At 48.4% G+C, this 14897-nt stretch overlaps 1 protein-coding gene across 1 annotated transcript; it reads right to left on the bottom strand.

Annotated features, from left to right (window-relative positions):
• Positions 1-428: 428 nt before the first annotated feature.
• LOC106579625 (uncharacterized) lies at positions 429-14658 on the bottom strand. The gene is made up of 10 exons (XM_082961850.1): positions 14588-14658; positions 14203-14350; positions 13143-13790; positions 12743-12821; positions 11145-12583; positions 7311-10921; positions 6320-6481; positions 5945-6127; positions 4580-4705; positions 429-3556 (listed from the first exon to the last, which is right to left on the bottom strand). Exons 2-10 carry the CDS (start codon positions 14336-14338, stop codon positions 3239-3241), a joined length of 6702 nt encoding a protein of 2233 aa, XP_082817976.1. The 5' UTR covers positions 14339-14350; positions 14588-14658; the 3' UTR covers positions 429-3238.
• Between the last annotated feature and the right edge of the window lie 239 nt (positions 14659-14897).

Here is a 14897-nt window from a genome sequence, read left to right as displayed (position 1 = left end):
CTAAGAATATATCGGCTTTTGCTCTCGATCGGAGCCGCTCGACTATTGTCGGTAAACACCGGATTCGATTGCCCCAAGCAAGCCAACGATTGCTGGTTGTTTGTCTTTTTAACTGAAGTGATTCATCTTCCTTATAACTAAACATTATAATAGCTGTATTGTGTATAGGCTATTCAGCTGAGAGGTAGAAGTGAAGGCTGAGTCGAAGGACTTAGTTCAACCTCAATCGAGTATAACTATTATGTATTAAAACATCCCAAAACCCAGACTATGCCAGAATGAAGGGACAGAACACATAACATTCATCCATTGTCCGCCATTAATTTGCCTAAAAACACACTTATGGTAGCCAAAATATTATAAAACATCTAAACATATGGCATAAGAAATTTCCCCCCCCCCAAAAAAAACACAATTTAACTAATCTGTCAGAAGTTCAGTACAAAAGGTTTATTGGTCAGTAAATAAAGACACATTTAACTCCTAGACATTCAAAGATGTAGACGGACGAGCAGCATTAAAACAATCAGTTCAGTCCTTTAAGACTGAAGACATGTCCCTTCAGCAATCACAGCTAGTGAAGACATATCTGGTATATTCAACATTACCCTCGTATAATATAATATAATATATATATATATAATCTTTATACAAAGGCGAGAGGATGGCAATTAATCAGTATACAGTTGAAGTCGGAAGTTTACATACACTTAGGTTGGAGTCATTAAAACTTGTTTTTCAAACACCCCACAAATTTCTTGTTAACAAACTATAGTTTTGGCAAGTCGGTTAGGACATCTACTTTGTTCATGACAAGTCATTTTCCAAAAATTGTTTACAGACAAATTATTTCACTGTATCACATTTCCGGTGGGTCAGAAGTTTACACTAAGCTGACTGCCTTTAAACAGCTTGGAAAATACCAGAAAATGATGTCATGGCTTTAGAAGCTTCTGATAGGCTAATTGACATCATTTGAGTCAATTGGAGGTGTACCTGTGGATGTATTTCGAGGCCTACCTTCAAACTCAGTGCCTCTTTGCTTGACATCATGGGAAATTCTAAATAAATCAGCCAAGACCTCAGAAAAAAAAATTGTAGACCTCCACAAGTCTGGTTCATCCTTGGGAGCAATTTCCAAATGCCTGAAGGTACCATGTTCATCTGTACAAACAATAGTACGCGAGTATAAACACCATGGGACCACACAGCCGTCATACTGCTCAGAAAGGAGATGCGTTTTGTCTCCTAGAGATGAACGTACTTTGGTGAGAAAAGTGCAAATCAATCCCAGAACAGCAAAGGAGCTTGTGAAGATGCTGGAGGAAACAGGTACAAAAGTATCGAGATCCACAGTCCTATATCGACATAACCTGAAAGGCCGCTCAGCAAGGAAGAAGCCACTGCTCCAAAACTGCCATCAAAAGCCAGACTACGGTTTGCAACTGCACATGGGGACAAAGATTGTACTTTTTAGAGAAATGTCCTCTGGTCTGATGAAACAAGAATATAACTGTTTAGCCATAATGACCATTGTTATGTTTGGAGGAAAAAGGGGGAGGCTTGCAAGCTGAAGAACACCATCCCAACCGTGAAGCACGGGGTGGCAGCATCATGTTGTGGGGGTGCTTTGCTGCAGGAGGGACTGGTGCACTTCACAAAATAGATGGCATCATGAGGGTGGAAAATTATGTGGGTATATTGAAGCAACATCTCAAGACATCAGTCAGGAAGGTAAAGCTTGGTCGCAAATGGGTCTTCCAAATGGACAATGACCCCAAGCATACTTCCAAAGTTGTGGCAAAATGGCTTAAGGACGACAAAGTCAAGGTATTGGAGTGGCCATCAAAAAGCTCTGACCTCAATCCTATAGAAAATTTGTGAGCAGAACTGAAAAATCATGTGCGAGCAAAGAGGCCTACAAACCTGACTCAGTCACACCAGCTCTGTCAGGAGGAATGGACCAAAATTCACCCAACTTATTGTGGGAAGCTTGTGGAACGCTACCTGGGAACGTTTGACCCAAGTTAAACAATTTAAAGGCAATGCTACCAAATACTAATTGAGTGTATGTAAACGTCTGACCCACTGGGAATGTGATGAAAGAAATAAAAGATGAAATAAATCACTCTACTATTATTCTGACATTTCACATTCTTAAAATAAAGTGGTGATCCTAACTGACATAAGACAGGGACTTTTTACTAGGATTAAATGGAAGGAATGGTGAAAAACTGAGTTTAAATGTATTTGGCTAAGGTGTATGTAAACTTCCGAATACAACTGTAGCTGAAGGATCAGGAGAGGGAGGGAAGAGAGATCAAATAAACATGACTGGGATAGGCAGTAAATTATCTCATGTACTGCTCTGTCTCTTCTCTCTTACCTCATATTTAGATTGTTTTTATAAACAAATCTATTCAGAGCATTTCTCTGCATGCATTTTCTCTAACCTCAAACATAGGAATACATTTCCATTTCTTGGGTTTGTTTGTCTTCTTATCGGAGTGAATACATTCTGAACTATCTAGTCTAGTTGGTCATACAGGTGGATGTCTCCTCTCACCAGCCTTTTACGTTGGTGTCCCAAATAGCACCCTATTCCCTATATAGTGCAGGGCTCTCTTCAAAAGTAGGCAATAGGGTCCCATTTGGGATGCTGCCATTTGTCTCTTGTACAGCCGAATCCTCATTCTCCCCTCTCTCAGGTGTCTAATGGTCTCATGCCCCTCCAGGGGAGTAATACTGTAGTTACCACTCCTCTGTGGCCTGGACCTGCTACTGTTCTCTATACAGGTGGAGGTGGGTGCTGCATGCCATCACACACACACACAAACCATCTGTCTGCGGTCTTCTCTGAAACTGTAATGCCTTCTCCCTGGCCTTGTAGACAGGGTCATATTCACCTATAGGAAGAAAACAGACTAAAACAGGGAGGGATTACCTGAACCTGTGGCTCAGTTGGTAGAGCATGGTGTTTGCAACGCCAGCATGGTGTGTGCAACGCCAGGGTTGTGGGTTCGATTCCCACGGGGGGCCAGTACAACATTTTTTTTTTAAATTATTCATGAAATGTATGCATTCACTACTGTAAGTCGCTCTGGATAAGAGCGTCTGCTAAATGACTAAAATGTAATGTAAATGTAACTTGTCCAATACTAGTTTTCGTTTTCTGTTGCATAATGTTTTGCTACAGTATGCACTAATGAATACCACCCAGGGGAATTTTGTTTTTCTGTTACGTTCTCTTCCTGCCACTGGCCTGGCCTTTGGCTACTGGCTGGACCCTGGGTTTGGGGGCTGAGAGGACATGGGTTACCAGGTCCACTCTCTGCTGTAATATACCAGTTAGCAGGATCTCAGCACTGAGGACAGGGAGAGAAGCAGAGAGAGCAGGAGCACAGAGAGACCAGTCCTCCCCACACGATATCACTAGGGTCCGGGCCTTCTGAGTGGAGGGCATCTTGGAGAGGAAGTGAGCTCCGCTACAGACGATGATGTCCTTCATCTGGGCTGGCTCTGGCAACACTGACCTGGTCACATGGACCTCATAACCCTGAGAGAGGAGAGGGCATGCTCTTATTTGGAGTTTCATTTACCCTTTTAAATATACAAATCAGTGTCATCACTAGGGCCAGTTTCATAAACAGGAAGTAAAAAGGAGAGAATAAGATAATAGATAATAGCCTGCTTGCTGTTGAGTCAGAACTGAGCTCATGGGAGAGCTGCCATTAAACACAACCACAACATTAACAGTTAATGCAGCTTGCCTGCCCTGCCTTCTCCAGAACACCATCTGAGAAGTCTGCTCTTTATATTTAATACATTTGCAAACATTTCTAAAAACCTGTTTTGTTTTGTCATTATGGCGTATCGTGTGTAGATGTAATTATTATAATAATTATTTTAATCTTTTAGAATAAGGCTGTAACGTAACAAAATGTGGAAAATGTCAAGAGGTCCGAATACACTGTATGTACATATCTACCTCAATTACCTCGTACCCCTGCACATCAACTGGTAGTCCTTGTATATAGTCAAGTTATCATTAATCATTGTGTATCTATTATTACATGTATTATTACATGGTTAACTTTTCTATTATCTCTATGTTCTTTCTCTCTGCTTTGTTGGGAAGGGTCCGTAAGTAAGCATTTCAGTAGTCCACACCTGTTGTTTAGGATGCATGTGACAAATAACATTTGATTATACAGAAACCCATATTCTCAGGACATTGCTTTAGTGTGTCTTGTGTTTTCAGCAGTCTATGGTGTGTAGTCGTAGATAAAAGGAGGCCATTGGGGAGTGTGGATTATTCACAAAGTATGCAGAATAACTTCTGGGTTCCTGTGAGTCATTATTTGCCTAGCGTCTGCACTCTCCTAGGGGGGGTGTGTGTGTGTGTGTGTGTGTGTGTGTGTGTGTGTGTGTGTGTGTGTTGCCTATTTGAATAAACATGGATGGGAGACACAAAGATAAAAGCAAAGCGGGGAGCATGCACACACACAGAGTTGGGACATTAACACAAAAACATACAGGGATGAATTGGACAGATGGATGGAGGAGAGTGTGTGTGTACCTGTAGTAGAGGTTGGGTGCTGGCGGTCCTCAGTGATTCCTCCAGACAGAAGCTGAACTTGTTCTCCTGCTCCCTGTCCTTCACCAGGTACCTATCAGTAGGTAGGAAACTACCCACCTTACCACACTGAGAGAAGGTGTGTGAGGTGTAGAGAGGGGAAAAGAGGCAGAGAGAGAGAGAGGTGTGTGAGGGGAAAAGAGGCAGTGTGTGTCGGAGAGAGAGAGAGAGAGAGGTGTGTGAGGGGAAAAGAGGCAGTGTGTGTCGGAGAGAGAGAGAGAGAGAGAGAGAGAGAGGTGTGTGAGGGGAAAAGAGGCAGTGTGTGTCGGAGAGAGAGAGAGAGAGAGAGGGAGAGGTGTGTGAGGGGAAAAGAGGCAGTGTGTGTCAGAGAGAAAGAGGGAGAGAGAGAGAGAGAGAGAGAGAGGTGTGTGAGGGGAAAAGAGGCAGTGTGTGTCGGAGAGAGAGAGAGAGAGAGAGAGAGAGAGAGAGAGAGAGAGAGATGTGTGTGAGGGGAAAAGAGGCAGTGTGTGTCGGAGAGAGAGAGAGAGGTGTGTGAGGGGAAAAGAGGCAGTGTGTGTCGGAGAGAGAGAGAGAGGTGTGTGAGGGGAAAAGAGGCAGTGTGTGTCGGAGAGAGAGAGAGAGAGAGAGAGAGAGAGAGAGAGAGAGGTGTGTGAGGGGAAAAGAGGCAGTGTGTGTCGGAGAGAGAGAGAGAGAGAGAGAGAGAGAGAGAGAGGTGTGTGAGGGGAAAAGAGGCAGTGTGTGTCGGAGAGAGAGAGAGAGAGAGGTGTGTGAGGGGAAAAGAGGCAGTGTGTGTCAGAGAGAAAGAGAGAGAGAGAGAGAGAGGTGTGTGAGGGGAAAAGAGGCAGTGTGTGTCAGAGAGAGAGAGAGAGAGAGAGAGAGAGAGAGAGAGAGAGAGAGAGAGGAGAGAGGTGTGTGAGGGGAAAAGAGGCAGTGTGTGTCGGAGAGAGAGAGAGAGGGAGAGGTGTGTGAGGGGAAAAGAGGCAGTGTGTGTCGGAGAGAGAGAGAGAGGGAGAGGTGTGTGAGGGGAAAAGAGGCAGTGTGTGTCAGAGAGAGAGAGAGAGAGAGAGAGAGAGAGAGGTGTGTGAGGGGAAAAGAGGCAGTGTGTGTCGGGGAGAGAGAGAGAGAGAGAGAGAGAGAGAGAGAGAGAGAGAGAGAGAGAGAGAGAGAGAGAGAGAGAGAGAGAGGTGTGTGAGGGGAAAAGAGGCAGTGTGTGTCGGAGAGAGAGAGAGAGAGAAAGTGCAGTGAAAAGAAAACTAGGCTCTGCCTCCAACCACCCCATTACACATGACAGGGATGTGCATTCTATTTCTACAATCTTCACTTCCTGGTGGGGGGGCGGGGACTAACCTTATCCAGCCAATCGGTGGTGACGACGGGCACGCCACGGGCCACAGCACACAGGAACTTGACGGTGCGTCGGATCCTGTCAGTCACCAGGTGGGTCATGTCGGCCACGCCCTTCGCCAGGCTGCCCCCCAGACGAGACACCACCTTCCCCCCCCCCTCATCCACCACTCCTGTAAACAACACCTGAGAGGAGGGGGGTCAAAGAGAGAAGGACAGAAGGAGGGAGAGAGGGATAGAGAGTAAGAGGAAGGGAGGGCTTTCAAAACCCACACACACGACTGTGCATCAGAGAGATTTAATGCTCTAACACACGGACACTAAACACACACACATTAAACACACACACGGACACTAAACACACATCCATTAGCTTACCTTGTAGGACTGCGTTGCAGCCCTAGCTCGGCCCAGTGTCCCAGGGGAGGAGAGAGAGGACAGGGGAGAGACAGAGGAGGAGCGAGGGGTCTTGGCAAATGGTGATGATTCCACAGGGGCCCTACGCTTACCTCTGCTCTTACCTGTAGGGGTCTGGGGCACCTGCAGCAGAGAGGGGTAGGGGGTGGAAGAAGAGAGAGGGGGAAGAGAGTGAGCAGGAGGAGAGAAGAAAGATAGGGGGAAGAGAGGAAGAGAGAGAGTTTCATTAGTCAGTAATACAGGGTGTATACAAAATGACAGTTATGCCCATTGAACCACTTAATTCATTACTAGGGCTGTTATGCAAAGATGGCCAGTGTACTCCCATGGCTGAGGGAGTGAGAGATGTCAGTGTACTCCCATGGCTGAGGGAGAGAGAGATGTCAGTGTACTCCCATGGCTGAGGGAGAGAGAGATGTCAGTGTACTCCCATGGCTGAGGGAGAGGGAGATGTCAGTGTACTCCCATGGCTGAGGGAGAGAGAGATGTCAGTGTACTCCCATGGCTGAGGGAGAGAGAGATGTCAGTGTACTCCCATGGCTGAGGGAGAGGGAGATGTCAGTGTACTCCCATGGCTGAGGGAGAGAGAGATGTCAGTGTACTCCCATGGCTGAGGGAGAGGGAGATGTCAGTGTACTCCCATGGCTGAGGGAGAGAGAGATGTCAGTGTACTCCCATGGCTGAGGGAGAGAGAGATGTCAGTGTACTCCCATGGCTGAGGGAGAGAGAGATGTCAGTGTACTCCCATGGCTGAGGGAGAGAGAGAGAAAGAGCGAGAGAGAGATTGATGCCTTGGTAGTCACTGAATGATGTTAATTGAAATCCATTACTCTAGTGGGAAAAGACTGAGTCAGTGTACGAAGAGAGTGGCGCTGGGTGTGGACAGAAATTGAGTGCATAGCTTTTCAAAGGCTTGTCTATCAGAAGGGAGCAGATGGAGAGAGAACATTACCACAGAATTAGAGTCCAAAACAGATTTCTCTTCTTTCTTTATCTGAACCGTTGACTGCCTGCCTCGGACTTTCCTCTGCACAGTACCAGCCTCTTCCATCTTCTCACTCTGTCCCTCCATACTCTTCTCCTCCTCTGCTATCTTCTTCACCTGGGCAGTGGAGGCTCTGCCCCTCTTTGCTGGAGTGGATGCAGGTTTCTCCTCTTTCTCTCCTTCCTCCTCTGCTGCCCTGCATCTCCCTCCCCTCTGAACCTTAGCTTTCCCCCAGGGAACCTTGAACCCACTGCTCTCCTCCTCCTCTTCCAGCCCCCTCTTCCTCCCTTTCCCTCTCCCACCGGTTTTAGACCCCACTCCCTCTTCACTTGGAGTGTCCCCTCCTGCTGTTGTAGTGGTGGATTCAGGTGTGTTGTCTTTCTGGCCACCTCGGCCCCGGCCTCTTCCATTCCCTCTAGGAGCGGGGGAGTCCTCTGTTACCTGGGCTGGAGTGGTTTCTTTATCTGCTACTACAGGGTCTGGCTCATTGGTTTTGGCTGTTTTCTTCTGCCCTCTAGTGGTACCACCAGCCTCCTGAGAATCAGCCTTCTCATTCATCTCAGGGTGTGGACCATAATCCTCTACTTTCTGGCTTCTCCTGCCTCTGGCTAAGGGCTTGGTGGCTGAGGGCTTGGTGGCTGAGGGCTTGGTGGCTGAGGGCTTGGTGGCTGAGGGCTTGGTGGCTGGAGGCTTGGTGGCTGGAGGCTGCTCACTCTGCCTGTTACTGGGAGAGACGGACTCTGTTCCAGTCTTCCTCCTCCCTCCGCTCTGAGAGCTCATGCTAGCCGGGATACAGGTGGAGACCTCTGAGTTGAAGGAGCTGTGGGAGTTGGTGGAGCTGGAGCGAGAGCGGGTTCTCCTGGCAACAAACTGTTCGCTGGAGAGAATGTCCTGCACTGTGACCTCCACAGCAGCAGGGGGAGCCACAACCGTACCGACCAACGTCCGTCTCCTGGTGCTGTTGCGGGTGGGGTTGTCTGGACCAGGGGCTGGCTCTGTGGTGCTGGTGGTCTTCCTCCCCCCTCTCCCTCTGCTCCCCTGGGTACCTATGTTGGAGGTGGATCTCTCAGAGCTGACAGAGTTGGAGCGAGACCTAGTTATACTAGCTGGGACTGGTTCTGGTTGGCTGGACAGAATATCAAGTTCAGGTTGTGGTTCCGTTGTGGGTGGAACCGTGACGGTTCTCCTGGAGGTTGCTCTGCGACCTCTCGTGGATGTTTTTGGCTCATTTTCGTTGTCTTTCTTTGCTTGTTTTTCTCCTTGTTCCTTCGCTTGTCGTTCTTTAATCTCCTTTTCTTTCTCCTCGGCTTCCCTCTTCCCTCTTTCCTTCTTCTCCCTCTCCTGTTTTTCTTTCAGGTGTCTTTCCTTCATTTCCCTGTCTAATCGTTCCTTCTCTTCCTTGTTCTTCTTCAGTCGTTCTCGCTCCTGTTTTTTCTTCTCTTCTCTTTCCATTTTTTCCTTCTCCAATATCTCTCTACGCTCTTTCTCCAATTGTTCATCTTCTGCTTGTTCTCCCTCTAATCTCTCTTTCTCCTCTCTTCCCACCCTCTCTCTCTCCAATCGCTCTAGCGCTTCCCTTTCCCTGCTTTCTCGCTCCAACTTTTCTTGCTTCTCTTTTTCCTCCCTCTCCAGTCTTTTGCTCTCTTCTCTTTCTTTCCTCTCTATTCTCTCCTTTTCTTCTCTCTCTAATCTCTCCTTTTCTTCTCTCTCTAATCTCTCTTTTTCTTCTCTCTCTAATCTCTCCTTTTCTTCTCTCTCTAATCTCTCTTTTTCTTCTCTCTCTAATCTCTCCTTTTCTCTTTTTGCCCTTTCTTGCTCCAGTCTTTCTTGCTCTTCTCGTTCCTTCCATTCCCTCTCAAGCCGCTCTCTTTCCTCCTGTTGCCTTCTCTCTCTCTCCATCCTTTCTGTTTGTCCTTCCACCCTCTCCCTCTCTAATCGCTCATATTGTTCTTTAAGTTCCTGCTCCATCCTTTCTCTCTCCTGTTGTTCCTTCCTAACCCTTTCCGATTCTACTTTTTCCTTCTGCAACCGTTCCTTCTCAGCTTGTTCTTGTCTTTCCTTTTCTATTCCCTCTTGCTCCTCTCTCTGTTCCCTCTCAAGTCTTTCTTTTTCTCCCACTTTCTGTTGTTTCACACTCTTTCTTCCTCTTCTTCCTTGCTCAACCACTTCTTCTTTCTCACCCTCTTCCTCCTCAGGCAGCACCTTCCCTCTCCTCCCTCTGCCTCCTGCGGTGTTCCCAGCTTTCCCCTTCCCTCTTGTCTGTGTCTTTGGAGGCTCAGAGCTCTCCTCTTCTTCTTCCTCTCCTCCTCTAGCTCCTCTTCTACCTCTACTGCTGACACCGCTTGTCCCAGCCTCAGACTCTCTCCCTCGCCCTCTCTGAGCCCGTCCTTTAGCTTTGGTGTCCTCCTCCTTCTCTTCCTCAGTGTCACAAGTACCCATAGGCTGAGTTTCAGCGGTGGAGATGTGGGAGCTGGTGAGGAACTCACTAGGTTGTGTCTCCTCCTCTTCTACTCTCCCTCTCCGGGAACTTCCCCTCCTTCTGGGTGATGGAGGTTTGAGTTCTTCCTCCTCATTATCATCATCATCATCCTCAGCAGCAGCAAACATGGGCTGGGTTTCAGCAGTGGAGAGGTAGGAGCCAACAGTCTGTGTCTCTTCCTCATCTACTGTCTGTTCTTGGGACAGTCCTCTTCTTCTGGGTGAGTCTGGTTTCGCTTCTTCCTCATCATCACTCTCCTGGACCATGTCCAGAGTTTGAGCCGTGGAGAGGTATTGGTTGATCAGCACGTCACCAGTCTGGGTCTCCTGCTCCTCTTCCTCTCTCTCCCTCACTCCTCCAGATCTCCCTCTCCATACTGGGGTTGAGGGCATGGCCCCAACCAAATCTTCCTCCTCTTCACCCTCTTCCTCATAGGCAGACATGGGCAGGGTTTCAGTCGTAGCAACATTAGATGTGGTGGGGGTCTCCTCTTCATCTTCCTCCTCTGGGTCACTGTGAGGCTGGGCAGCATAAGCCTGTGTTGCCTCCAGGACAAAGTCCACCTGCCTGTTCCTTCCGAACACCACAGACCTCTGGCCCAGGCCAGGCTCCTCGCTCCCCCCTCCAGATCCATAGGTCTGGGTGGCCTCCAGGTCAGAATCGCTATCTGGGGAGCTGAAAGCCTGGGTGCTCTCTGTGGCTACTGCCTGGGCCAGAAAAGCCCTGGAGGACAGAGTGGGAACCACAGCTCCAGCTCCATATGCCTGGGTGGCCTCCAACTCCCCATCTGGGAAGCTGAATGCCTGGGTGCTCTCTGAGGCCTGGTCCCCGGCCTGGAGGCTGAGGTCCCTGCAGTCTGACAGACCCAGCTGGAAGGAGCCTCGGCTGGGCTGCTCCTCTGCCAAGGAAGGCTCCAGACCGTAGGGTTGCGTGGCATCCAGGGTTGGTTCCACTGGAAGGCTGCTTTGATGGCCCTGGTTCTGGGCCTCCAACACAAATGACTGGGTCTCGGCCACCACAAAGTCATCGTCCTCCTGGCTGTCTGATGCAGAACAGGACAATGCTGCTGTAGGCCTCAGCACAGGAGGGAGAGCTGGGTCTGAGGAGGAAAGATAGAGAGACAGGTTACAAATGAACACGGCAGTTTCCACTGGAAATGTATAATCTCTTGTCAAAGTCTATGGCTGTGTCCCAAATGGCACCCTATTCCCGTTATAGTGCAGCACTTTAGACCAGAGCCCTATGGACCCTGGTCAAAGGCAGTACATTACATAGGAATCAGGGTGTGATTTAAGATGCAAACCATACAATCAATGACTTACGTCTGAATGGGTCAGAGGGACTGAAGAAGGCCTGAGTCTCCATCTCCTCCTGTACTGACGATGCCAAAGGGGTGGAGCACTTCTGATGAGGGCCAGGGGAACCCCCCAGGGGGAGCAGCCCGGGGCCAGCTGCCCCCTCTCTGATCCGACCTCCAGTCTGTCCCTGGCCTGCTTCCCCTGGTGCATCCTCCTCCGTATCACTGTCCATCCTGAAGTCACTGGGCTCACTGAGGTCCGGCTCCGGGACCCTCCCTGCTGGGGGCCGACACCGGGGGGGTTTGGGCTCCAACCGCTCCTCCTCAGCATCTGTGTCAGCATCAGAGTCCTGAGACCTGAGAGCGGTTGTCTTGGTAACAGCACCGGTTATCGATATTGTGGGTGATGGCAGCACGGCCTGTCGCGACGCTAACACAGCGTCTTCCGTTACCGTGGCGACATTAGGAGGAGGAAGGTTCATGGTTTGTGTGGCGTCTTCCTCCAAGTCTGTGTCGCTGTCAGACCTGATCTCCAGAGGAGCAGCAGCTGCAGGTCCTACACTGGTGGGTGGAATAAGGAGCTCCGCTGTTCTGCTGCTGGCCGGAGGGGCAAAAGGGTTGTCTTCTTCATCAGTATCACTGTCCAAAAGGATCTCCTGGTGACCAGCAATCCCTGTTCTGATCCCACTACAATCTGATTCTGGAACTGTTTTGGAATGTGTGTCTGTGTCCGCTTCCACATCTGTGTTAGTGTCTAAGTGGAATTCTACGGGCGGCACCGCAGGGGCAGAATCGTCTGGTTTCTCGGCCGGATCGGATACGAAGGAGGTAACATTGGTAGCACTGTCTGACACAACAACAACATCATCGTCATCATCATCCATGTCTGTATCACTGTCCAGGTGGATCTCTGTTGGCTGCACCACTGGGACAGAATCTACTGGTTTCCTCTCCACATCGGCTGTAGTTATCATTAACTTAGAGTCACTGACCATAGTATCTCCTTCCTCCACATCAGTATCACTGTCCATGTGGATCTGGCCTGGGTCAGAGTCTGTAGTAGGAGGTTCTGTTGCGTCTGGTGGCGTAACACTGTTTACAGGTGCAGACAGCCCCATCTCCTCCTCTCCCTCTACGTCTGTGTCACTGTCCATGTTAAACTTGTCCTCTGTAGACACCATCGGTGCAGAGGGGGTTAATCCATCTCTCTCAGCTTGACTGACCTGGTTCACCACTGACACATCCTCCTTTCCTCTTGTCCTTTTCCCAGTTTCCTTCTCTCCTAGTGCCTTTGTGCCTTCCTTCGCCTCCTCCTCTTCTTCGCTGTCGTCCACTATCACTTGGGCTCTTCTTCTCCTGGGCTGCTGTCTCGGTCCATCCATGTCGCGCTCCTCCTCACTGAAGCTCACTATTTTCTTGGGTCTGTTTTTTGCAGAGGAGGGAGTGATGGGGCTCTCGTCCTCACTGTTAGACATCAAAGGAAAGGTGACTTCACTTGGAATACAAACACCTACTGTATTCTACTATACATATTTATAGTTTAAAATATAATTCAATATTTAAGTGTTCGGTGATAATATCAGGTTACTGAAGTGGAAATGAATGGATGGATGGGAACTTTACCTCTCTGGAATGACATTGTTTGTAGGACTGAGGAATGTAGAACAGGTGGGACTGGACATGTGGGAGTCAGAATCAGAGACTAACAGAGAAAAAGAGAGAGAACAAAAGAGAGAGAGGTGGAGAGAGAGAGGGGAGAGAGAGAACAAGAGAGAGAGGTGGAGAGAGAGGTAGAGAGAGAGGGGAGAGAGAGAACAAAAGAGAGAGAGGTGGAGAGAGCGGTAGAGAGAGAGGGGAGAGAGAGAACAAAAGCGAGAGAGGTAGAGCGAAGTAGAGAGAACGAAAGAGGTAGAGAGAGGGAAAGGTAGAGAGAGGGAGAGAAAGGAGAGAAATAGATATTTACAAAACACTGCAACAAAGCTAGATCAGATTACAGCAAGTGAAACAATAAACATCATTTTACCAAAGTACTTTCCCCGTTTGTCTCGCCGTCCCGCTCGATCTCTGTCGGAGTCAGACTCAGATTCAGGCACCAGTGTCCTCTCAGGCTGTGTGGGGGTTTGTTCAAACGACAGGGGTTTGGCCGGAGTTTTACCCTTTCCACCCAGTTCAGTCGACGATGGTGCCCCCATCTCTCCATTGACTCCTCTACCCTCAGTCGGTCTCTCAGTCTTCGGTGTGCTAGTCTCTCGTCCCAGACCTTGGCCACTAGGGCTTCCTCTGAACTGGGCCTTCCTGTCTGGCCCTGTCCTCCTTCCCCTTCCAGAGTGTGCGTTGGTCAGGTTCTGCATGTGCCCCTGTCCCCCCCTCTGGTCCACAGAGACATACTGGCAGGGTATGTCAGCTATTACTACACACTCTCCCTCGGTCAGAGCGTAGCGGACGTGAGGGGTCAGTTTGGTCCGGCCCTTCCTTGTCCCATTCATGCTCCCCAGGTCCCACACTAAAGCCTCTGTCTCCATGGTGGCAACGTTGCCACGACAACGGTTGCCGTGAAACATTGAGATGGAGATGACGGTGTGTTGCTTGGATACGGAGCGGGCCTCGAGGGGCAGGGAGCAGGAGTTTGGGTTTCGACCCAACACATTCTCTCCCTGGTAGAGAGGCAACTCTGAGGGGGGGAGGGGGGAGTATCAATAAAATACTACTTTTCGCAGCAAATATAAACATGTCATAAACTGACATCATTATTTAATGAAAAACTTGTTTTATTTAACCAGGCAAGTCAGTTAAGAACAAATTCTTATTTACAATGACAGACGGCTAACTGCCTTGTTCAGAGGCATAACAGATTTTTACCTTGTCAGCTTGGGGATTCGATCCAGCAACCTTTCGGTTACTGGCCCAATGCTCTAACCACTAGAATACCTGCTGAATATCTCATATCTTGTGTTGATGAAACAAAGTAAGAGGGAAAGCAACGCATGCTACAAAATGCCAGCAATGCGAGATATTGTACAAGTCTAGGCGTATTTGTAAAGGTTAAAAGATTACAGAAAGGCTGGGGACATAACAGGGCTCACCAGTCTCTGAGATGTGTTCATTTTTTAACACCCTGAGTTTGGCCAGTGGCTCTCCTCGCGTCTCTTTTCGCATTTCTCCATCCTCCTCCTCTGACTCCTCCAATATTGAGTCATCGATCAGCTGTGTTGCCTCCATTCACCCTTTAATCTAAAATCAGCCAAAGGGACAAAAAAATATGGCAGTAAAACAGTAATTAGTTTGTCAGATAAATTGTTTTATAAGGACGCACTGGCTAACGTTAGAAGATCTAGCTAGCAAGCTAAGTTAGCAGAACGTTTCTAAATGTTACTATGAAGCACTTATTCAGTAAAACAAGGCCACCAATTACCATAAAGTACACCTTTTTTATGGATATTCACTTTTTATTTAAAACATCAGACTTACTATGCATGTCTTTCGAACGACGAAAAACAATGTGCATTTCCGGTAGAATATCTGACCGCCTTCGGTTGGTGGGCCCATAAGATTATTGGTCGAAACGGCTGTCAGTTATGCTTTTATTTGTGATGATTGGGTAAAAAGAACCGCGATCATTATAATTAAGGATTTGATTGGACATGAATGGTATGACCTCGGCATTTCTTGGCGCTCCGTGTGACTCGAGATTTCACGTAAGGACCAATGGAATAGTCTAAAATGTTCAAACTCCGCCTACCCTGGATACCCGGCCATTCAATACGAATTCGACTATTTT

Source organism: Salmo salar, chromosome 02 (assembly GCF_965601325.2).
Source record: "Salmo salar chromosome 02, fSalSal1, whole genome shotgun sequence".
In the NCBI taxonomy this organism is placed as follows: Eukaryota; Metazoa; Chordata; class Actinopteri; order Salmoniformes; family Salmonidae; genus Salmo; species Salmo salar.
The sequence above is the reverse complement of the archived record's forward strand: the minus strand, read 5'-3'. Positions and strand labels throughout refer to the sequence as shown.

Coding starts and splice junctions, on each gene's coding strand:
- LOC106579625 (XM_082961850.1), bottom strand. CDS start 14,338: ATGGAGGCAACACAGCTGATCGATGACTCAATATTGGAGGAGTCAGAG. Junction 10,922..11,144: donor TCCCTCTGACCCATTCAGAC/GTAAGTCATTGA, acceptor TTTCCTCCTCAG/ACCCAGCTCTCCCTCCTGTG. Junction 4,706..5,944: donor CCACCGATTGGCTGGATAAG/GTTAGTCCCCGC, acceptor ACCTTCTCTCAG/TGTGGTAAGGTGGGTAGTTT.